Here is a 22,655-nt window from a genome sequence, read left to right as displayed (position 1 = left end):
GCAATGCAGTGGCACTAATTTCGCTCTCTTTTGCGAGCATCGCGTGTGCAGTTTTCCCGCCAGGGCGCTGTACGGCGCGTAACCGATGCTCAAACTGGTGTAACTGAGACGCAGGGGAGTCACTCCTCTGCGGACGGTTGTCGGCGAAAGGGGACGACGGAGGTGGCATGGCTCGCTCGGAACACGCCTGGGTGACCTTGTTTATGTTTTGTCTGTTCCTCGACAACGGTAACGTATTTCGCCCGTTTCTGTTTGTATTCTAGCGCTTTATTGCTTTATTTATTTGGTGTAAGCAGATAAGGTGGGGGCGTACAGGCTGTGTAGCTAGAAGTATAACCGGAGGGTGTGGGAACCACGTAGCAATCATTCGGTATCCCACCAAGGCCCCCGGGCCTTGTCTGCCTGACGTCTGAATTAAGCAGCTTTTTTTACATTTTCCACTCTTCCAATGCTACTTGGAACTCGGGGCTTCTAACATTATGAGAGGAACCAGTGAAATATTGTTCTTGTTTTGTTGTTGTTGTGTCTTGTTTACAAAGCCGCGAAAACACCCGGATTCCTTACTGCTCGTTTATATCGTCTTTTTTTTTTTTTTTTTTTTTGCAATTTGCATGTCTATCATTCCACAACGAAAGCCGTCTCCAGGCGCGGAACACACTGTCCAGACCCTCCCCTAAAGAAATTATGCTGAACGACCGAGTATGGAATGTTGGCTTAGCATAAATCTTGCAGCGCATATTTTTTCCTCTCAAGTTTTGTTTCCCCTACGGTGCGCGTGGTCACAGCACGTAATTAGGTTAACAAAATAGCTACGTAAGTTCATACATTTCCCTCGCTGAAAATACTGCCCGAAGAGACCTAACACTTTCTATCACCCGACTTCTAGGAACCGGTATCTGAGATTCTATGAAGCTGTACCAAAAAGAAAACTGCACCCGTGGCCATGCATATGCTGCGGCTGGGCCTAGGAGGGAACTGGCATTTCATGACGCAGTGCTCGCTGAAGCCGGATTGGGATGTTCGAAAATTACGTGGACACCGGAGCCCTTTTTATGACGTACGAAGGAGGAGAAAAATGAACGGAAAGGCCGGGAGGTTACCCAGGCATTGCTACTCGGCACTGGGGGAAGGGTATTCAGGGGATGAAAGAGAGGGCAGGCGAAAAAAAATGGAGAGGAGCGGGGCCGCGCACACAGTTTGTCCCTTTGTGGGCACTATAGTCTTTCATCTAACCCCGTGTCCTCCATGAAACGCAGAAGGGCTTTTGTTGCCTTCTGCAAAGTCGATTGTAGGGGTCGATGTCCTGGGATATTATGACCGGTTGATTGTCTAATCAGCTGAGCTCGGCGGCCAATTCACGCGTCGTTCCGATGAATACTGGGGGCAACGACAAAGCACATGGTCGATTGTCTCTTCAACCTCGCAGGCGTCGCAGTGGGCGCTACTTGCCCATCCCGATGAGGAAGGAGTAGGCTTTCGTGCAGGCCACGCCCAACCACAGTCTACAAAGTAAAGTAGACTGTGATCGAGACAGCCCACTCGGAAAATGGCGCTGGAGTAGAGGGTCGTGGTCGTGGCTAACCTCCATTGGCTAACAGAGGTCTCGCGCGAACTGACGAAGCATACTAGCGGTATCGGTCCTTGAAAGCGGAAGCAAGATGGTGCTTTCACTGTCATGGCCTCTCCGGGCAGCTGCATCAGCCAAAACATCGCCGGTTCTTCCACAGTGCCTTAGTATCAAATTTCCTAACGAGTTCACTCACTGTCATCACCATCCTTTTCCTCTTTGCACCTTCCCTTCCTCCACATGTACGCACCCTAGAACCCACTAACGCTTTTTTTCCAAGTTAGGCCATCCTCCTTTTTGTAATAAAGTCTACGAAATGCAATTCAGCTTCCCCGTGTTCGCAGGGCACGCGTGTGATGGTACACTGAGTGTTGTTTTTATTATATTGTTTTTTTTTTGTGTGTGGGCGTGTGTGCCTACTTGAGACATCTCGAGCCTACACTTGTTTTGCGTTTGCTTTTACGTCGCCTCACTTCAACAACTTCTTTAACGCGTTATTTTTCGTTTTTCACCTGCTATGGTAAAATGTCTTCATTAAAAAAGGCTAGTACTCTCGGTTATGCGTCTATATTTTGCTTCAAACATTGACGAGGTTCCCTTTCACTGAAAAAATAAGGACATCTATGAGCCATGGCGAGAAGTTTTAGTAGTTTGAAATGGTCTTGCTTATATATATAGTAGTTCGTGTTGAAGAATTCCCTCACCTTCTTTGGTTGTCTGCGCCATGGTCTGAGCCGACAGCCATTTTGTGTGCCGTCTGCGTGCCGGGAACGCCGGATTGCCGAACTTCCGGGTTAACCGATTTGAAATTCATAAACGATTTCTGGTTGCACGAAAGCAAGCACCATAGCATGCAAGAGCCTATCATGCACGAAAAAGTACTGCTCCTTCATTTACATTACAACTGCACCCATGCTTGCAGCCACCAGCGTCGCTTGGGCCGACGGCGTGAGGGACGTCGACGCGTGGCGCCTCCGGAACGACCTGCTCGGAAACGGCTACGACTCCGGCACGAGGCCCTCCTCCCACGAGAACGACACGACTCAGGTGTACCTCACCATGGACGTCATCGACGGGCCCATCTTGGTGAGACGAAACGAGCAAACAAAAGTGCGCTCAGCGAGGCCAAGGAACGATATGCAGGAGAAGCGATTTTATTGGACAAGCCGTCGTGTCCTGTAGCCGTGCCGGAAGGAAGATAAAATCGCGCTAGCTTCCACGCACTCGACAGCCCCGGAAGCTCCCTCCACGAAAACTTCCCGGGGCCGCGAACACCACCGATGTCTCGATTTTGATCAAAAGAGGCGCAACCTGTGCGGCTTCACTGGCAGTAGATGGGAAGAATAAAAGAGCGGCGAGATACCGTCTTGGCATCGTTTAAGCAGTGTGGTATATCCACAGGCCTTGGCGGTTCTGAAGACGGCGAGTTCAACCAGCGCCTGGGCTCTGCGAGCAGGGAACCGTCGAGGGGAGCCGAAGCTCGGGAGAGCACGGTGGAAAGGTAGACGAAGCGCTCCAGCTCGTGTTCGACTCTGACAGCGACTGAGCTATATGAACGCGAATCATCTACAGTAGAATCTCGATAAACGGAAATCGCTTAAACGGAACAGTTGCCTGGAATTTGGTCGGTTTTGTATTCAGATAACGTAAAAAAACTCTCGGTAATCGGAACTAAAATTTCCGCATCACCATGTAAACGGAACCAGAAATGGAACTTCTTGTGAAATCCACTGGCATGAGAATCAGCTTTTTACGGTTCCGGCTGTTTCGTTCTTGTTTTTTTTTTCTTCTTCCATGCTTTTTTAGCCTTGTTGGCCTCGTAAGCCTCGTCTCGTAAGTGGTTAGCCGTGTTAGCGCGACGAATGCAACATCGCAGTTATTGTTCCAGTCGTTCGGTCTCGATTCTAGACGCTGAGGCTACACTCACCTCCTGTCGCCTCGTTCGTGCCATCGTTGTGCTATTCGTCCTTCATTACCATGTTGCCGTCTTCTAAATTCGGTGGCTCGTAAGCACTCGCAAAGTTGAGGCCTCTAGCCTCCGTGAAGATGCAGTTGCAAGGACTCAAACAAAAATAATTGACGCATTTTGTAGTGCACAGCGACTCATTGTTGCCAAATCAACTTTGTGAATGCTGTGCCTACTCTTCTTGTAGTTTTCTTGCTTTCTGAAAACTATCAGTTACAGTCACTTTCTAGTGGTTAGAATTCCATGAAATGCCGTTAGAAGTTTGTACGCACATAAATTTGCACCTTAGAACATCTCTCTCAGTAAACAGAACTCCTGTTAAACGGAACTAATTTTAGATGCGACTGCATCTCATTCACTCGCCTTGTCCCTCCATACGGCGTTGTTGTTGTCCGTCCACACCCCTCCCCCATTCTCCTCGCCGCGCGAGCTGCGCTCTCCGCCGCTCACCCCCTCTCCTCTCCAATAGCGAACACTCTCTCGCGAGGGGCATTGGATTGAATTGGATTGGCTTGGCTTGGCTTGGATTGGATTTGGATTGGATTGGATTAAAGTGGATTGTGTTGGATTGTGTTGCGTCATAGCCGCGCCACGTTGTGTCATGGCCGCGGCAGGGGGTTCACGGCACGTTTCACGCGATGGGAGAATCAACCTAACGGAAACAACAACGGAACCCCCTATGCGTCGCATCTACACAGGGGTTCCCGCGAGGGGAGGTGGGAGAAATTTTTTTCCGGTCTCTTGAAGTTCCGTTTATCGAGAGTCCACTGTATTTGTGTCCATGCGGTCACTTATTTGTCATTTCCGCACTTTACCCAAAAGTTCGCCAATCTGGAATTTTTGCTTGATATCTCCACAGTTTTCGTAGGGGGTGTGGCCACTTTTTTTTGTAGTTCTCGGCACCTGACCCGAAAGTTCGCCCATCCCGTATTTTTCACTTGATACCTCTGTAGTTGGGTGGGCGTTCCTTCGAAATTTTACAGTAGGTGCGGAGCTTTGCGCTCACGTTATCATGCAGGAAACCGCCGAAAGTAAAGGTTTTAGTTTAAACCGTCCTCGCCGGGCACCTCACCGGGCTCCTCTTCAGACTCATTATCACTCTTATTGCTCTTGTTGCCCTCGGTATTCCGCTTATCGCTTCTCCCCGCACTCCAGGTTAGGTTACTCCTCGGCGTGCGTTTCGTCGTAGTCGTCATCACCCGCAATTTGTGTGCTATCTGATTTCAAACCGCTCAGAGAGAGCCAAAGCATGCGGTCAGTTTTTTGCAGCCCTTTCGACGATTATTGACACTTGAAGTTGTTGCCATCAGCGTGTGTGAATCGATACTGCTTTGGAGACACCGTCTCCACTACTTTAATAATAATAATCTTTATTTTACAGCACTGAATATATATTTGGGCCAGCCCATGCCAAAAAAGGCTTGTGGGGCCGTGTCCGGCAGGCAGTTCCTGCCCATTAGGGACGCAGCGATACTAACAAATATTGTCGTCTGTAAAGGGGAGAAAAATTAAAAAATTAGGGCGCAGCTCTTATGCGGCTGCTCCTGTGGTTTCGCGGGGTCCCTCGCCGTCGTCCCTCGATGTAACAGAGAGAACAAGCAGGACACCTAAAAGGGAGTGGGGAGAAAAGCGGGGGAGGAGAGTATGGCGGAAGTGTCAGGAGGAAGCGGTGTGCCGCGGGTGCTGCGCGAGGCATGCTCCGTGGCGGCGACCCGCTATGAAATAACGCCAGAGTAGCGTGCGCCGTCGTGCGTTCGCCGATGACGCAATCACTTCCTGATACCATGGCAGTGCTTCGCATGCCGCTACAGCTCGGTGAGCTGCCCGAGTTGGATCAGCGCCGCCGAAGCCACAATCCAGAGGTGCGCGACGATGAAAAGATATGCCCCGTCGCCTAGAAGACTGTGGAGTTCGGGCTGCGCTCAAATTTCGCCTTAGGAAGTATTCTAATCGCCACCCAATTTTTGTATATGCCACATGTGCACGACTAAGGGTAGTTGTGAAGCTCTTGAAAGCTTCGGTGAAGGCCCTCCGGAACTTTATCAACAACTAGAAATGCTTTGATAACGCAGTCAAAAATTGATTGATTGTGGGGTTTAACGCGCCGACGCAACGCAGGCGATGAGGCGTGCCGTAGTCGAGGGCTCCGGATTAATTTTGACCACCTGGGGATCTTTATCGTGCGCCGAAATCTCGTACACACGGGCGTTTTTGCTTTTCGCCTCCATCAGAAAAGCGGCCGCCGCGGCCGGGAATCGAACCCGCGACCTCGTGCTCAGCAACGCAACGCCTTAGCCACTGAGCCACCGCGACGGGTCAGTCAAAAATCGCGCCCAACTCTTAGATTAGGTTAACCACGAAGTATTCCAGCCATAAATTACTGCTCTTTGCACATGCAGAAGATCAAGACTGGCTCGAAGGATCTTTTCGTTTTCACCAATTGTTTGCGGGTTGAGTGTTGTTACTCAGCCTATATCGCGGCTCTTGTTGGCGGGCTTCCTATTGATTTGCTACAGAGAGAGAGAGAGAGAGAGAGAGAGAGAGAGAGAGAGAGAGAGAGAGAGAGAGAGAGAGAGAGAGAGAGAGAGAGAGAGAGAGAGAGAGAGAGAGAGAGAGAGAGAGAGAGAGAGAGAGCTATTTATGAGATGAAAGCAGAGAGGTTTGCCGGCATGTTCCCGCCTACATGCTACTCTGCGGGGATCGGGAGAAGGAAGTAAAGGCACTAAAAGAAGTAGGGCCAAAGAGAGGGGGAAAAAGGAGAGGTTAGAAGAAAAAGTGAACACGAAGCTTTGCGTGGTGACGTAAAAGTCCCCGCAATCTCACAGGTAAAGTTCCAAATTGTCTCTGCGACGCCGATTTTGTGTAAATAGTCAAATAAGGCAAGCAACACTTTTCTCTAGGATGATGGAGAGGGGCAGGGTCCAAGGAGATCTTTCAAAGATATAGATGCGTGGTTGAGGCACTCAATCTTTTCTGCGAGATGATTCTTTCTTGGATACAATAAACACATTCTACGGCCGCTTAAAAGATTGCAATAAAAACAAAGTCTAGACTAGAAGAGGTATCTGTTACGACGAGTAAATCACGCAGCGCCGCCCTGTGCTGGTGATATTTCGTGGGGCTTCCAGGCTCGAAGGAAGCCATGAAAATGTTTATCAGCAGTGTTGTAGGAATATTTTATTCTTCTACGCTCCGTATCTCGTTAGTTGCGGAGCGGGGAACTTAAAAAAACGTGAAAAGCTGGGCTTGTTGGTTCATAGGGACTTAAAATACCAAACTACGCAATTGAAAAAAATACGCGGCACACGGAAGTAGCTGTCCTTGTGGTCTCTTTCTGTGTTCAGCGTCATTTTCCCTCTGCTTTAGTATATTTTGGAGAACTTAAAACACGCACATTCTTTTTTATTTACTTTCAGCGAGATAGAGTGGTTAAGTGTGGTTTTGGCGAAATCCCGTTATCTAGTGGACCCATATATTCCCGCTGTTTTTTGCATCCAAAATTTCTTCCACTCTAAATGCTCTTACCGTGTCCCGTTTCACGATGCTCCCTAAATAAAAGTTCGGTCTCCTTCTTTTCTTACCTTTGCTCTGGACCAGCACCCAGACAAAGAACTGTTCTACGCGGACATCAGTTTGTGCATGGTGAGTAGAGCTCATCCTACAGTTAAACTAGTCAGCGTACTATAATGCACTTTCTAACCGTGCGTGAAAAGAACGGAACGACTTTTTGTTTTTGCGAACGGGATCCGCGTGGCCTAACAGAGCGCGTGGTTCTTTCTCGTCTTGCTATTAGACGTGGGTAGATCCCCGCTTGCAGTGGAACCAAACGCAGTACGGCGGTATGGTGTACACCCACTTCAAAGCGGAGGACATCTGGAAGCCGATGCTGTACATCGTGTCATCCTGGTAAGTTCATTTATTGATTGATTGATTGATTGATTGATTGATTGATTGATTGATTGATTGATTGATTGATTGATTGATTGATTGATTGATTGATATCATCTCCTTCATATCGGGGGCTGGTGACGTTGACGTGTGTTCACTGTAAAGCGCGCAGCACTTCCCCCAGTAAAGGCTTGCGGCAAAGCCGTCCTTTTATGGCACTGAGCACCTTGTGGCACGAATTGCTCACAATAATATGATTAAATGGGTTCCGCGTGACCTACTGACAACCCACTGCAAGGCAGACGTAGCAGACCGGCTAGCAGCCTCCATTCCATCTCTGAATTCACCGTTAGAGCTTGATGCTGCGACTCTCCTGCTGACTAGAAAGGAACCCCTCCAGCGCCGGACACGTGCTCGAATTCCGCCGTGTGCTGCCACCCTTCGCCCAGGTCTTAGCCGTGCCGAGAAGGTTGTGCTTAGGAAGATCCGGGTGGGGGTGGCCTTAGCTCCTGCCGTGAGCCGCCAATGGCCTCAATTCCATTTTTTTTTCTAACGGCCTCTCACAATGGACTCATACAGTTAAATAAATGTTTATTCCTCCTCCTCCTAACCCCGGCTGTCCAGTTTTCCACCGCAGCGATGCAACAGCCGACATACAACTCTTGCTATGGTCTTGCCCTGCTTTGCATCCTACGACATGCGACATCTTGCGGGCACCGGCCTCCGAGTAGAGGATGCATCCGCACACAGCGCATGGATACATGGGCCCCATAATCTTCCCCTCCTAGACTTCATCCGCGAAGCGAACATTTTCATGTTAACCCGATCAACTTTCCTCCTCATCAACTTATACCCCTTATCTGCAGCGAAATAAACGCTCTAAAAAATTGCATTTCGTAATCTCACGTTTCCATATATTTCCGCGATGCTTTTCTTTGTAACTTCGCTTCCCACTCCGTTTACCCATGCTACTCTCTAAAAACATGGCCTGCCCATTTTTCAACTTTCGCCTGAGTATATCTTTTCAGCCCTCCTCCTCCTCCTCCTCCTCCTCCTCCTCCTCCTCCTCCTCCTCTTCAAACTTGCATATCTCATTGAACAAATGTTTTTGATCCCAACTAAAAAAAGGCAAACAAAACCAATTTTTGTGGCACAGTCCCCCAGGCGCCGTATTTGAACGGTCATGGTGTAGAACAAATGCTGGATTTCCTTGGGTAAATGCGTGCCAACTAAGACGTTTGAACCTACTTTCGCACACAGAGAGACCCGCGAGAGCCGCACATTATGTCGTAGTAGTAGTAGTAAAGTCCTTTATTGGGAAGGGACGGCCGGTTGGCCAGAGGGTGGATATGGGAATAGCAGGGAGGGAGGATTAACCCTTCTTGAATCTTCAAGGGCCGTGGAGGATCTAATTGTCCATTGAGGATCTAATTGTCCAGTTTGAGGGACCAAATGGGTTGTAGGCCCCGGCTCACACTACTCGAGCCAGACCGCTCTCAAAGGAAAAAGTGCCTAGCGCGGCAAGGAATTGGGGGTCATGGTATGGGGGATTAGCTGGTGAAGAACAATTTGGGAGTGCATTTTCGATAATATATCGATCGTCTGAGAATGCAGTGCAGTGCCAGATTAAATGGTTTAGGTCCGCAATAGAAGTCGCTGAACAGTGCGGACAACGTGGGGGTTGTGACGTCCCAGGGTGAATCCATTTGTATATTATGTGAGGAGTGACAGCAGCGTTCGCAAGAGTCTTATTAATGAAAATTTCGGCTGGGCGTGGTAGGGAAGGGACGCCGTGTAGGTAGCCAAGCGGAGTTCTTGATGCTAGGCGGCATCGGCGCGCGTGGCGAGCGTGGTCCAGCTGCAGGCGAAAGGAGGTGGGCGAGACAGCAGCAGGGGATTGGTCATCCAGCGGAGGGGTTACGAGAAGGCTCTCCCTAGCCGCAGAGTGCGCGGTCTGGTTGCCATGTCCCTGCATCATGTGTCCCGGTATCCATGCCAGGCGAGTTTTAGTGCCATTTTGAGCGAGTATGTTGACCATAGCTTGAATCTGGTGGACAGTAGGATGGTCAGAGAAAACCTTGTTGAACTCGTCAATAGCATTTTTGCAGACGGAGTTCTTGGTGGTGCACGGACGGCATAAGATACCTCCTGATATGCACCACACCATCTATCTGTCTGACATCGTGTCGTCTTCGAACCACTTGTGTGCGCGCGTTTGACGCTTCTTGGCAGGTCCGACGTCAGCTCGAGCCTTCTCTCCGGCAACAGCAAGTTCCTCGTCGAATCCACTGGAACAGCGCACATGTGCTCGGCTGTTTCGGTGCACTCTTTCTGCAACGTACGTGCCACCGTCTTCCTTTGCCGCCATGCATAGTCCGTAGGTTATATGCTCTCACGTGCTCGCGCAGCTGACATCAGCCGGTCGCTCAGGGAAAGCATCGCATACGCTTTCATCTGACTTCGTTAGCAATAGATGGGGCACTTAGACAAAACTTTCGCGTCAATCCGCGTCGCTCAGTAACACAGTGAGCGACAGAAAGCACCGAACGATGGAGTGGAGAGATGGTGGGGAGACAGCTGCCTTCGCAACGCTACCGACGTTGCCAAGGTGACGTAAAGTCGAAGCGCGGCTCGTCAGCTGTTTCTGAGCCGCCTCGACGGGTCTCCTGTCTCCCGCCACCGCTTTCACGTACGCGTTTTAGAACAAAGCAGCAATCCGGTTGAGAGGTTGATGTGAGGGAAACAGCATTTTTGGACGCACCCTTACCGTGGAAACAAAATGCGCCTCGTTTGGTCGCAACAACTTAAAACATGACATACGAACGTCCTGCTAAAGTAACAAGACAAACATTACTTATGCGCCTTCCGGTACAGTAACTAAAAAATGGACTTTGTCGTCCTTTGAAGAAGATCGGAAGGAGATAGTGGGACGAATGTCCCTCATGCCGTGTATCCCAATGGTTGGCTTGACTAGTGCAATGATGTTACGTTGCGTGCGTGCGTGCGTGTGCGGAATAAAAAATCGTCTTACCTAAGCCCACGGTACACGTAAATCGAAGAGTTACGCCCTGAAAAACGTCACGTGCGCTCTCTCTATCGTGAGAAATGGTTTGAGAACGCCTGGGCATAGAAGAAACGTCAGATTTTTCACATTGTTCTTGAGCGAACAGTTTGCAGTTTAAGAGTTGATTCTCGCGGCATTGTGATGCGGAGGGTAAAGCGGTAAATACATGCAGTGACGGCAGCAAGCGACGCGAAAAACGTAACTAAATGGGTACAGAAAACGGATAGTGTGGACGACAGCGACGAGCGAAAAAAAATTTACACAGGCCGCCTGGCGATAGGCCGTCTGTCGCTCGCTTTTAGCCGACCAGAAGCAACCCACAAGCGTACTACCGCGACTGGGGGCATTTGTGGCAGTGAATTAATTTTTTTTTCGCTTGTCGCTGTCGCCCACACTATTTGTTTGTTGTACCCATTGAGTTACGTTTTTCGCGTCGCTTGTCGCCGTCGCCCCTTAATGCTGATGAGAAGTAGATCGAGACTGTTCGGAGGGGATGCGCTTTGCAGTGAGCAAGAAACAATGGTCGTGGAAATGACAATGATTGTTATTACCGATTATTACAAGTAACCATCTTCCTTTGTCATCAGCGGCACATTGTTAAAGTGTGGAATTGTTTGCTATGTATGCTTTACTGTGGGGATCACGAAAAACTTCGGATAAAGCGAAAGTTTGAATAAGGGAATTTTGTTTTAACGAAGATTCGCTATACGTCGCTTTTATTCTGACTTTTTTTATATTTATGATGGAATTCCGTTGGCATTGAAATAACCTATTTACAGGTAGAGATGGGCACTCGTCTCTCGAAGGAAGGCAAGAAGGGAGCGGTAGTGGGGTCCCCAGAGCCACCGCTGGAGGTCGGGGGGTCTTCCAGGATGGAGGCCTGTGCTTCACAGGTGTCGCCTTCTGGCTGAGTCCAGTTAAAGACACGCCCATATTAGATGCTCCGTATCAGCTTGTTCGGGAGGAGCTGTGCAGAAGGTACAGGTGTCTTTGAACGGGGCATGGTAGCGGGGTGGCCACGCCCGGGTCACTTCATGTGAAATCGCCACTCCAACACGAAGTCTGCGCAGCAAAACCTCTAGGTCCGTTCCACATGGTAGGATGAGGACACGTGTGGCGCGACGCAGACCGTCCTTCCATTGGAGAAAGTTTTCTGGTGGATCGGTTGTTAGCATTGGCAGCGGCCAAGGAATAGACGTAGGGTGACAAACCCGATTCGCAGCACTGTGAGCGGGGAGCGTATTCCGCCGAACCCACAACAGCCGGAGAGGGCAGGGGTACATGTGTAGTGGTGTGTGGATGTCCCTTTAGATAGTGCAGCTGTTTGATACTCGGCGTAAATACCTTATCGCCACCGTGGAGTCCGTGTAAAGTCGCACAATGGAACTCACTGGGGCGCTCTGTAAGGTCGGCGTTAGTGCCTGTAGGCCATCACGGATGACTGTGAGCTCTGCCAGTAGAGATTTCAGGGTGCGGACGGTTTGAGGCAAGTTTGAGAGGCATCAGGGTAGACGGGACACTGCATCACAGTAGATAAAACGCCATCCTGGGCCCCAGCGACCACGAAGGCCTCTACTACCTGGCACTGGGTCTCAGCCGTCAGTATACTATACCTCTCGCACCTGCTTTTCCGGTCGATCGAGTATGAAGTCGAGTCAGTGGTCGATTGTCGGTAACCCGGTGACACAGCCATGGCGGCCTGGTTACAGGGCGATCTGGTGAAGCAGGTGAAGCAGGGAACAGCCCATATAACTAGCTAAGGCCACTGCTTCTGCAACAAAAGTGCATTTGTGTATACGGGCTGAGCGACGTTGTTCGACTAGTTCATCAAGCGTGTTCAGATGAGCCTCAGCTTGGAGGCGTATTATCGGGGTCATTGCAGGGAGACAGGTGATGGTGCGCATTGCGGCTTTGTTAATATCCTCAAGTCGGGCCCATTCCGCCCGAGTCATGTACTGGAATTGCCCCTGATAAACCAGTCGAGGCAGCAGTACGGACCTCAGCACGAGACGAACAATCTTGGAGCACAAGCCACCGACTTCTGCGAGATGCGTGGAATCACGTGAAGCATCTGGCCAGCTTTTTGTCGGGCAGATTGAAGCCACATAGCAGCTGACCCAAAAGCAGAAATTTCCAACCATAGCTCGTGAAGAGATGCGGCAGTGCGTACGGGTTGGCCGGAGTGTGGGAGTATAAGGGGAGAAATAGCCTGTTTGTGGCGGCCCCAAGCAGTGGCTACAGGCAGTACGGCTGTTTTTTTCCGCTGAAAGTGTTAGTTCAGCAGACTCTGGTTCAGCGTACTGACACTATCTCTGTAACCTGCGCAACGCTGCTGCGCACGCGTGTTCAGGCGGACATGACGCACTTCCCGATGGACCGGCACGAGTGCAAGGTCGAGTACAGCACAATCCTGGACGTCGCGAAAGATGTCAACCTCACCGTCAACAGGACCGACGCTCGGGGCAAGTCTGACTCGGAGTTCGAGCTCGTCTTCTTCAACGCCACCAGGTACGTGCACGGTGTTGGCTAAGGGCGCTTTTTTTAAAGCGGAAGGTTTCTTAGTGGGATCCAATGGCGTCCTGTCAAAAACCAATGCATTTCCCCATAGACCGGTTGGTCGACCGAAAAGCTCTGATAAGATCTCTGAACACACGGGGCGTGTGAGAAACGGGGTATCCATTGTGTCAAGACGGTTACTCAAAAATCACGAAAAAGGAACTGTTCTAGATTACACAATACCGCATCGATCACGAAGAAGAAGTACGATAGTGTATACCTTTATCTCATAAACCGCCCATCGGTATACATTTGGATCATTCGTAGATGCGTTTACTTAGTGCGCAACAAATTGTCGCGTGGGTTAATTCTGGCGATTTGGGTCTTTGAAGGTTTTACGATCGATATGATACGACGCACTCTCAGCGAGTGCTTTGCAACACAGATTTGCCGCAGTTTTGGTGCTGGAAAGCTTTCGCGCTTGTCTCAACTTTCTTTCGGAAGAGATGGTAAAGTATTTTTTTTACCGTTTCTTGAAAGCGGCGAAAGAACTGGTACGGCTTAGACTTAACTAAGTTCAGTGTACTTTTGGTTAACATAGTTTTGAGGAAGCTGTGCAGACCGCTTACATTCACTGTCACGCAGCAACTACTATAGCACGTGCTTTGATTGAACTATATCCAGGACGGTGCTTGAGAAAGACTCATTGTTTTTATCTGTCCGCTATACCTTAACGCTGCTTCTAACCCGGGGCACGGTTGATCGTGCGGTTCCTAACCATAATAGCAGCCCTCGAAGCGGATGTCCTTACCTAAACACTAGTTCGAGGGGGATTGATCTGACAATTCTCTTCTACCTGTATTTTGTCACATTTTGGAGCTTTTCTTGCTGCTTTTTCAAAAGAGGTGAGCGCAGAATACAACTTTGCTCAATTTGGAAGAACTAGTCTTTGGTACCTCACTCAGCTCTTTTTCAGCCACATAAGACATTTTTTCCCCCGAAAACATGCAAGAAACTTTGAAAAGCTTTCAAATTTCGCGCTGCAGTGACCTAATATGAATAGGAGTGGCGTAATATCGGTCAGCACTAAAACATAGTTATCAGTCTGTTAACTGCACGTTGACATTGACGTAGTGGGATCAAACGGAACTAGAGGGCCCACTACAGTCGCCCGGCATGTTTTCTGACGGTGTCTCCGGTCGTCGGCCGATAATCACGTCAACAGGATTCTGTGACGCCATAGAGAAATCGCCGGAAAGCGGCCGGGGAGCTTCCACCGCTCCACCTGTCTTCGTTAAAGGGACACTGCAACACTCTTTGAGCAGTGCAAATAAACCTGCGCGACGTTTAGATTACACTGCCAGGAATACCTGAGCCAATTATTACACGAGCACGTCAAGCGGTGAGCACGCAAATCGGCGTGAAAGACGCGGAAAAACCAAACGCGCTCTCTTCAATTTTCCTCATGATTCACCACTGGCACCACCAAAATGGCGCCATTTGTGCAGTGGCTGTCCTATTGGCTGTTGCTGGCCAACTTCACGGCTTATTCCACGCATTTCTGTGACGATCCGCCGTTGTTGGCGCTGTGCACCAACCTCTTCTATGCCTGAAACGAACAGTCCTGGCGTTTCTTTTGTAGCAAAAGCTACACTACGCTAACTCGGCCAGTCTTCACGGGGTGACCAGATTTGACCTTGAGAGCTATAGGTCAAACCACACCCCCTTCCATAAGCGCCCGACACGGAGCAGCGGCCCGATGGCGGGGAGTGACAGGAGAGGAGGGAACGGAGACGTGCGCGGGAACCGCATCACCACCTGGCGGTGGAAGGCAAGGAGGCTGCCGCCGCAGTGATAAGGGCGCGCCAAGAAGGAAGGCCAGGAGGCCACGTGCGACGCAGAGCCGTGTGCGATGGAGGAAAACGAACTCCAGCAGTGGTCGCTCGTACAGCGGCGAGGCTTAAACAACAGCGTGAGGCGAAAAAAGATGATAAATAAACGGTATATTCATTGCAAACATGTATGTGTATCACGGCGAAACCACACCTTGAACACACCTCGAGAATGGGCCTAGCCAGAGCAGCGAAGCTTTTGCTATCAACTAGGGTTAACGAAACGTAAACCACAGCAATTTTTGTGTTTTGAGTGCACGTGGAATTTGAGTGACGAACTCAATACCTCCCTTTCAACCAGACCACTCGACAAACATTTCTAGCATCAAAAGCTCCCTACCAGTCTGTGCATGCGCCTGCGAGCAGGCAGCCATGCCTGCTTTTTTGTTGCACCAGACCGGAAATATACCCCTTCATGTTGCGTGGAAAAGGAGAAAACTCTCCGGCCTGTAATATATCGAAGGCCGCCGAAAAGAACTCCACGAACCGCCCCCCCCCCCCTTCCCCCCTCTCCGGGAGGGAGCGAGCAGCTTTCGTCGCGTTGCCCTAGGTCGAGTTGAGAGGGGACGATTATACGCGATTTCTCATGGTGCGTAGTTTCGTTGATAGCGAACGGATTTTCATAATTCTTCCGGGAGGGGATTGCTGGAAGAATAGAATTTACCCCAAAATACATTCAGAGTAGTCGATGGTAAGTGCGGCAGGGTCCCTTTAATATCTCGACTATTCGCTTTAATGTTTGCGAAGAAATTACTATCATTGTCAGCGGGACAAAGCGTTCTTTCTAATAAACCAGACTGGTATTTTGTCTTCATTGACCTTTAAACGCTACTGCACACGTTGTCTCTCTCTCTCTGTGGGCGTGCAGCATGATCACGGACTACGGCGAGTTCGGCAGCTACTCGTCGGTGCTGTTCCGCTTCACGATGGCGCGGCGCAACCGCTTCCACCTCTTCACGCTGCTGCTGCCCTCGGTGGCCGTGGTGCAGCTGGGACTGCTCAGCCTGTGGCTTCCGCCCGTGTCCGACAGGCGGTTCGCTCTCTCGGGCGCCGCCTTCCTCGCCTCGCTGCTGCTGCTCTACCGGGTGGACGACGCGGCCGTTGGCTCGACCAGGGTGCCCAAGATAAGTGAGCCCCAGCGCCGTCTTCGGTACTACTTCGTACTACACGACTTCGTTGCGTAGAGCGCCTGTTGGGTGTCTACCTCCACATTTTGCACCGCTGTTCTCACCCTCACACTCACCGTTCCACTCCAGCCGTGACAAGGATACCGGCACCGAGAGGCTATCTATCTGTTCATGGCTACGTACCATACCGAAGGACGGCGCTCGCGCAGCCGGACGTGATACGGATGAACGATTACTTTATTGAAGAGAAAATTAAAAGGAAAGCCCACCAGCAGAGGCGTAATTTGTCGAACCTATGGGGGTGGACACCGAAACGCCTGCTGGAGGGGGGGGGGGGGGGGACGTTATGGAAGTGGATGGCAGACTGATGCAGAGAAGAGGCAAAGGAGAGAGAGTGCAGTAAAAAATACAGAAACAAAAAACACGGACACAAGGGAAGAAAGAAAAGGCGGAACAAAGTCCTTAACGTGCTCTGCAGACAGCAGAAAAGTATTACTTTACTGTGTTTATTGTGCCCTCAGGGCTATGGGCATTCAAGAGGGGAGTGGGTTTTACTTCACATTTTTTACTTCATTAATTCCCTAACTCACTCACTCACTCACTCACTCACTCACTCACTCACTCACTCACTCACTCACTCACTCACTCACTCACTCAACTCAACTCAACTCAACTCAACTCAACTCAACTCTTGACAGTGAGCCTTTTTATTCACGAGGTGTTTCCTGTGAAGCTGGCGGCGAATATTCTTTGTGGATAAGTGCACGACTGCAAAGTTTCTTTTAAAGTCAGGCGTTTCAGGATGCTTAATTGCTGTTCCCAGTACTGGGCGTGTGCGCTAAACGTAGCCCCTTCGAATTCGTTCACATCGACCTCAGGCATTTCAAAATATTGCTCATATTGAACAGTCTGAACACCGTCTTAAAAGGCTTTCTATACGTGTTATATATCGTTCATTAAATTATCGATTACAGCGTGCCATTTTCTGTCATTTCGTATTAGATTGTTCGGATTCAACCATGAGTAGTAAATGCACAAGGCCGAGGTGACTGAGACGGTATTTTTTAACAGTGGAGCTGATGGCCGTAATGTGTGTCACGCAGCGCGTAACGCGTTAAGAACACCAAGAAAATGCCGAGTGCTGGTGCCCGCGTGCCTCGCGGCGACCGCCGACCGTCCCCGGCACACACACAGTGGCATTAGCAGAAAGAAAAACTGGAGAAAACCCCGAAGTGCGCATCGCGTTGCCTAGCAACCAACAACGCCACAGCTGGCGCAATACCTGCTCCACGCAACCTCGACGCGACTCCAGGAACGTCGCGCATGCGTCGTGCACGTACGCGCCGCCGCTGCGCCCCAGCTGTCGTCAAGCGCTACCGCTCATGTAATGCTTGGCGTGAGGAACACGATGATATCGATGTATACGACAAAGACTACTACCAGGGGCGGTATTCTCGAGTTTTGTCCCTTTTGCGTCCCTTTCAAAAGTGTTCCTTTTGGCGAGCCCTGATTGGCTAAAAGCAAACAACCGGAAGTGGCGTAACGCAAGCGCAACAAACCTACTTCCAACGGCCACTGCTTAAGCGGAAGTACGTCACGATGAAAGGGACTCAAAAGGGGCGTTTTCAAAAGGGACAGTTACGAGAATACCGTCCCAGCACAGCGCAAAGCGACGACGGAACATGTAAATAGACAATTTCAAAGTAGTACAAATGCGCGGTGATGTGTCCTTCAATGCTCCCGTATAAAGAAATCCTGCAGCTTCGCTATATGGTTCAAGCCTCGCGCGACTTAGTGCAAGCATCGACAGTTTTTTCTACTGAAATCCTGAGTCATTTCGTGTTCTTTGTTTTTGACACGCAGCCATCGTGCTGAGCACCAGCGTTCTGGTCAACGCCCTGACCATCGTCCTCACCATCGTCAACATGAACCTCGTCAGGTGCCTGTCGAGACGCAACCTGCCCGCAGTCGTCGCCAAGGTGTCCAGCCTGATCGCCACCGGTGTGCCCCTGGTGTGTCCTCGCCCGAAGACGACGGGGAGCGCTGACCAGGACAACGCTTTCGCTGTTACCCGGGCTCTCGACCGTTTGCTTTTCGCTGCCAGCTTGGCGGCTTTTGTAGGGATAATTGTTTGAAGCCACCGCATTGCAAGATTTCTCACCACTTCAGACGAAGCGCGAATCACCACTGAAGTCACCACACGACAATAAATGGGATAGTCACCAATAAATGCGCACGCCCGCCCTTTCCTGTGTTTACCTGCGTCCGCTGATGTGCAACTGATATGCTCCTAGTTTCCCTGTTTTATCGGCGTGTTAATTATGTTTGGCAATAAAAAGCAAGCCAAATACCTGCAAATATTTGTCAAGAGCGGTTCCCTGTACATCCCCATTCTCCTTCTTGAGGAGGGGGTATCATTACAAAGGTATGGCCACTCGATGAAAGGGCGGTTTCACCAAGTGGCCGTGGCACAGGCGTGCGACTTAACTGGACCCTCTACTGACTCGACGCCAACCATGGTGTCCCCACCTCTGTCGCTGCCACGTTAAAAGATGCAATGCTACACCAGCATGCGCGTATTTTTTTGCAAAAGAGACATGGAAATCATTCCAGGCCAAGCACAATGACTTGTTCAACTTTACCAAATGTCGCTTCACGTTGCGCGTGCTAAGTGTAATCGCATTATATAATTCCACGTATCCTATAAACCGCGTGCCATTCAGCCTGTCGATTTGAGCGTGTAGCCCAGAGACAATGGTGTTTGGCGGAACCTGAACTGGGCCGCAAAAAAACGTGCAGTCACTGACAAATGATACGCGAACACGAAAATATGAACCAGAACACACAAAAAGCGCTATTTATTTCCATGCGAGTCAAACTGGCACGGGATTTAATTACAGTAACAAAAAGGGAAATGTAGCTTTCCGAATATACCAGCAACGTGCCATTATTGGTCACTCCCGAACAGTATTTTGCAGTTTTGTGCGTTCCGGTTCATATTTTCGCGTTCGCGTTTAATTTGTCCATTACTGTCCGTCGCCTTCACTCTGAACAAAAATGCAAGTAAAGTGGTAGTAACGGGCTCTATTTACTAACTGCTTAGCAACTTTACTACCCCAGAACGGTAGGTAGGTCCTGCCACTAAGTATGGAACCTAAATGCTATCGTTGCTATTCTAGACTGCACACTTAGTAACTACTGCTTTTGCGATGCTAAAACTCACTGATAGTAACGAAATTCTATGAATTATTGAACATAATAACTACAACTCTTTTCCCACCCCAAATCACGATTAAAAAGTGCGATAGAGTCCACATGCTGACTTGTATATGCTCACATTAAAATGCATAAACCGAAAATTAACGCTAATTTTTTTTTTATTTTTGCGACAAACCCACTGACTCTATCAGAAGAATTTCAGCTGCTGGCTATAAAGTCAAGAGGAGCGGATGTATTTCAAAGGTAACTAAGTTATACCCGCTGTCCTCGTGCATCCCGTTCGTTTTCTTGCTCAATTTGTTCGTTGTCGAAGTGCGATGTGTGCGTCTTGAATGTGCCTATGTCGAATTGCACGCTCAGCCGATTTACATTGTCACGTGTCGCTTTTTATAGGTCATTCATGGCCAGTTAGTAAAAGCCCTAAGTACCTATATTGTGTACAGTGACAGGCACATAACTCGTTAGTGTTCTGTTAGCAAGTGCCACGGCCTTGTTCTAAGTGAAAAATGAAAAACAAATGGTAGTGCGGGCAACAACAAGGTTTATTTCGTCGTGGCGGAATATGTACCCTCGAAGAAAACAATACAGAAGAGAAAGAAACAGATAAAAATAAAGAGATTGTAAAAAACTTATATCTACACACAGACACGTGCGAAGAAGGTTGTCATCGATAAAGATAATCGTGCTCCTTTTGTAGCAAGTCAACAGACGGTTTGCTGACGGATGAATCCTTTCGTCTATGGATGACGCGCGCCTCGATGATCTCTCTTGCGCACTGACCCTTTGTATTTTCGAAGCACACGTGCCTGGTCGAATTTGGGCGTGAACTTGTGCCGTTTAAGCGCAGTTGTTCAATTGCTTTTTTTAAGAGTGTTCTTTTTGAAGGCGAAATCCTATGGTGTGTCCCCAAACGCGAAAAGTGACCATAATCGTTGTCATCGGCGACAACATTAGTGATGCCAAAATGGCGGATGCTGTAAAGAGAATATAAATCAGGTTCGTGTGGAATTTGAACTCTGGTAGCCGGAGCCGCGTCCAGGTACGCTAACCACAGCGCAAACCCGGCACCCTGCCAAAGGCTGGAACGAGTATCAGCCTGATGCACGCTCCGTGACAGGTGAACGTGATGGCACTTGAGTGGAATAGGTGCGCGTGGAGGAGAGCGATGACTTTGTGGAAGCTACCGCGTGAAAGCGGTCAGTCTGCCTGCAGGAGTGATTCCCGCCAAAAGGCGAAGAAACGAAAGCGAACAGGCACAAACACGACGAAGCAGCGGGGGAATCTGATAATCGCTGCATTTCGCTTTCAAGTCACGTAAGCCGACTAAAGCGCCCGAGCAACCTTTTGGGCTATGAGGAGTGAATGAGAATAAATGCTACAGCATGAAGTGCTCCTTGTACAGCTGCCAACAAGCCGTTCTCAGTAAATAGCGTATGCAGAAACGGCATGGAAAACGCCGTGGGTGCACACAGATGAAAACCAAGAGGCACGCAGAACGGGACAGAAACACACCTGTTGCCATTCAGGCTGACTATTTGAATGTGTTAGCGTAAGCTCCTTTGTCTGCGTCATACCAGCACAATACAGCATGTTGTTGGGCTAGTTACTGGTGTACTTCAAGAGAAGAAAAAATGCGCATCGAAGACGAGACCACTGCAAATGGGACAGGACGGGCGCAGTTTTAAAAGGGGACAGGACACCAAAGGGACCTCCTGCACTACAGTCCGCAAGTAAAGAAGTTGAGGAGGTGTCGAGAAGGGGACGACCATTCTTTCCTCGTCCTTCACCCTTTCTCGCCTAAGACCCCTCGGGCTGTTACACGTTTGGATGATCTACGATGCTGGCCAAAGCTGCACCATGTGTAGAAATATAAACCGTTTTCGATTGCACCAAGGTGACCCCCCCCCCCCCCCCACTTTCCTCTTGATGCTGATATGCTGATTTTAAGGATACTTCTAGTGAAGACATTTCCACGCGCACGGAACGCTGCGCGAATAACGATTTCAGGAAAAATAGTTCATAGTAAGGAGGAATAATATGCATTCGCACTTCAACATCGTAACGGAGCCGTTAGATAACTGGAGTCGGAAAAAAAAAAGATCTTCAGGCTTACATTTTGGTGTTTTATTTTTCCACGACTTTATGTTATTATAGTCTTTTTCTAGGCCACGGTGAATGTTTTTGGATCATAAAGACTTCAAAACAAAAGCATAAGGTTAAGCTGTGACTAAGATATTTGATGAGAAAAAGAAAAGAAATGTACTTTTGCCAGCTTTTTCCGTAATAGATTTTCAATATTATTCGATATGTGGGCCTCTGTTTTGAATTCTTTGTGGCATAAAAGCTTCTGGCATGGCCTAGAAACAGGCCCAGAGGACTGTTACGGCACGACGCAGTGTCACAGCTATCAGCATATCCTTCTTCTGATGTGCGTAATCAAGACTTAAGTCCCTAACTTGTCTCAACACTTAGTCTTTCCAACCGCTGTTTACACACACACACACCCAACAGAGCGAGCGAGCGAGCGAGCGAGAGAGAGAGAGAGAGAGAGAGAGAGAGAGAGAGAGAGAGAGAGAGAGAGAGAGAGAGAGAGAGAGAGAGAGAGAGAGACAGAGAGAGAGAGAGAGAGAATACGTTTACTGAGCGTCAAAAGTAGGTCGTGTGGCCCGTTGGGAGTGGTTCCTTGTTCATTGGAGCCCATATGACATCATGGCTGCCTGCGCCTTGTCGCCCAGCGCAAGCTGTGTCGCCACTCAGGAGGTGCACACCAAGATCTCCCATTGCTCTCTAAAAGAAGGGTAGGGGAAAAGGGGGCAGATTTTCTGAGCTAAAGTCGCACTTTCCAGTTATGTGGCGGAGTGATCCTGGTTTTCACAAAATTTACTTTCGGCAACGTACTGCTCCGGAAACATGACATGTTGGGGCGTGGAAGGATCCAGATTGAATAAGGCGAAGGACTGCCCGTTGCTCTCTAAAGATGTTGGTATAAATTGTAGGGTGTTTCTGTCTTTCCAGTCGTTAGTGCTGCCTGATGTCCCTGAAGCAAGTGATGAACGGGCAGTACTCCAAGTCTTCCTCCTCCGCCTGTGGGTGCGAGGACCGCACAGGATTGTTTGTGGGCAAACTCGTTGACCTCTATGGAGGCGCGAGCGGGCCCCCACCCTAATTTGATTTTTCGAAAATACATCTCAAAATTTTCGATACACAAAAGCAACAGCGGGGAGATCCTGCTCGGTACAGCTACGTTCCGGTCCCTACGCTGACTCTTTCGCAAGCACTAGCGTTCTCCTTACTTACGCAATGCTATAGCAATTCGCGCAGTGAGAGACCTTAGGGTCTCGGCTAAAAAGAGGGTGGCGTTGACCGCAAGGAAGAAGTCGGAGACTGCTTCGTTGTCGCTCCTCTCGACTGAGGGAACTCGAGAATCCTACTAGTA

At 49.5% G+C, this 22,655-nt stretch overlaps 1 protein-coding gene across 2 annotated transcripts; it reads left to right on the top strand.

Annotated features, from left to right (window-relative positions):
- The first annotated feature begins 98 nt into the window (after window positions 1-98).
- LOC144159113 (neuronal acetylcholine receptor subunit beta-3-like) lies at window positions 99-18,332 on the top strand. 2 transcript variants are annotated; one of them, XM_077690402.1, is made up of 8 exons: window positions 99-228; window positions 2,490-2,653; window positions 7,131-7,175; window positions 7,327-7,439; window positions 9,654-9,759; window positions 12,836-12,993; window positions 15,742-16,023; window positions 17,864-18,332. In XM_077690402.1, the coding sequence occupies exons 1-8, from the start codon at window positions 168-170 to the stop codon at window positions 18,045-18,047; spliced, it is 1,113 nt and encodes a 370-aa protein (XP_077546528.1). In that variant the 5' UTR covers window positions 99-167; the 3' UTR covers window positions 18,048-18,332. The 2 variants fall into 2 exon arrangements, with proteins under 2 accessions (XP_077546528.1, XP_077546527.1); XM_077690401.1 differs by having other exon boundaries at window positions 15,742-16,001; window positions 17,864-18,329.
- The last annotated feature ends 4,323 nt before the right edge of the window (window positions 18,333-22,655 follow it).

The sequence above is a fragment of the Haemaphysalis longicornis genome, unplaced genomic scaffold (genome assembly GCF_048455015.1).
Source record: "Haemaphysalis longicornis isolate Haplotype H1 unplaced genomic scaffold, Haemaphysalis longicornis Haplotype H1 scaffold_10, whole genome shotgun sequence".
Taxonomy (NCBI): Eukaryota; Metazoa; Arthropoda; class Arachnida; order Ixodida; family Ixodidae; genus Haemaphysalis; species Haemaphysalis longicornis.
Note: the sequence above shows the minus strand (reverse complement) of the source record. Positions and strands in the feature narration are given on the sequence as shown.

Coding starts and splice junctions, on each gene's coding strand:
- LOC144159113 (XM_077690401.1), top strand. CDS start 168: ATGGCTCGCTCGGAACACGCCTGGGTGACCTTGTTTATGTTTTGTCTG. Junction 2,654..7,130: donor TCATCGACGGGCCCATCTTG/GTGAGACGAAAC, acceptor GCTCTGGACCAG/CACCCAGACAAAGAACTGTT. Junction 9,760..12,835: donor CGGTGCACTCTTTCTGCAAC/GTACGTGCCACC, acceptor ACGCGTGTTCAG/GCGGACATGACGCACTTCCC.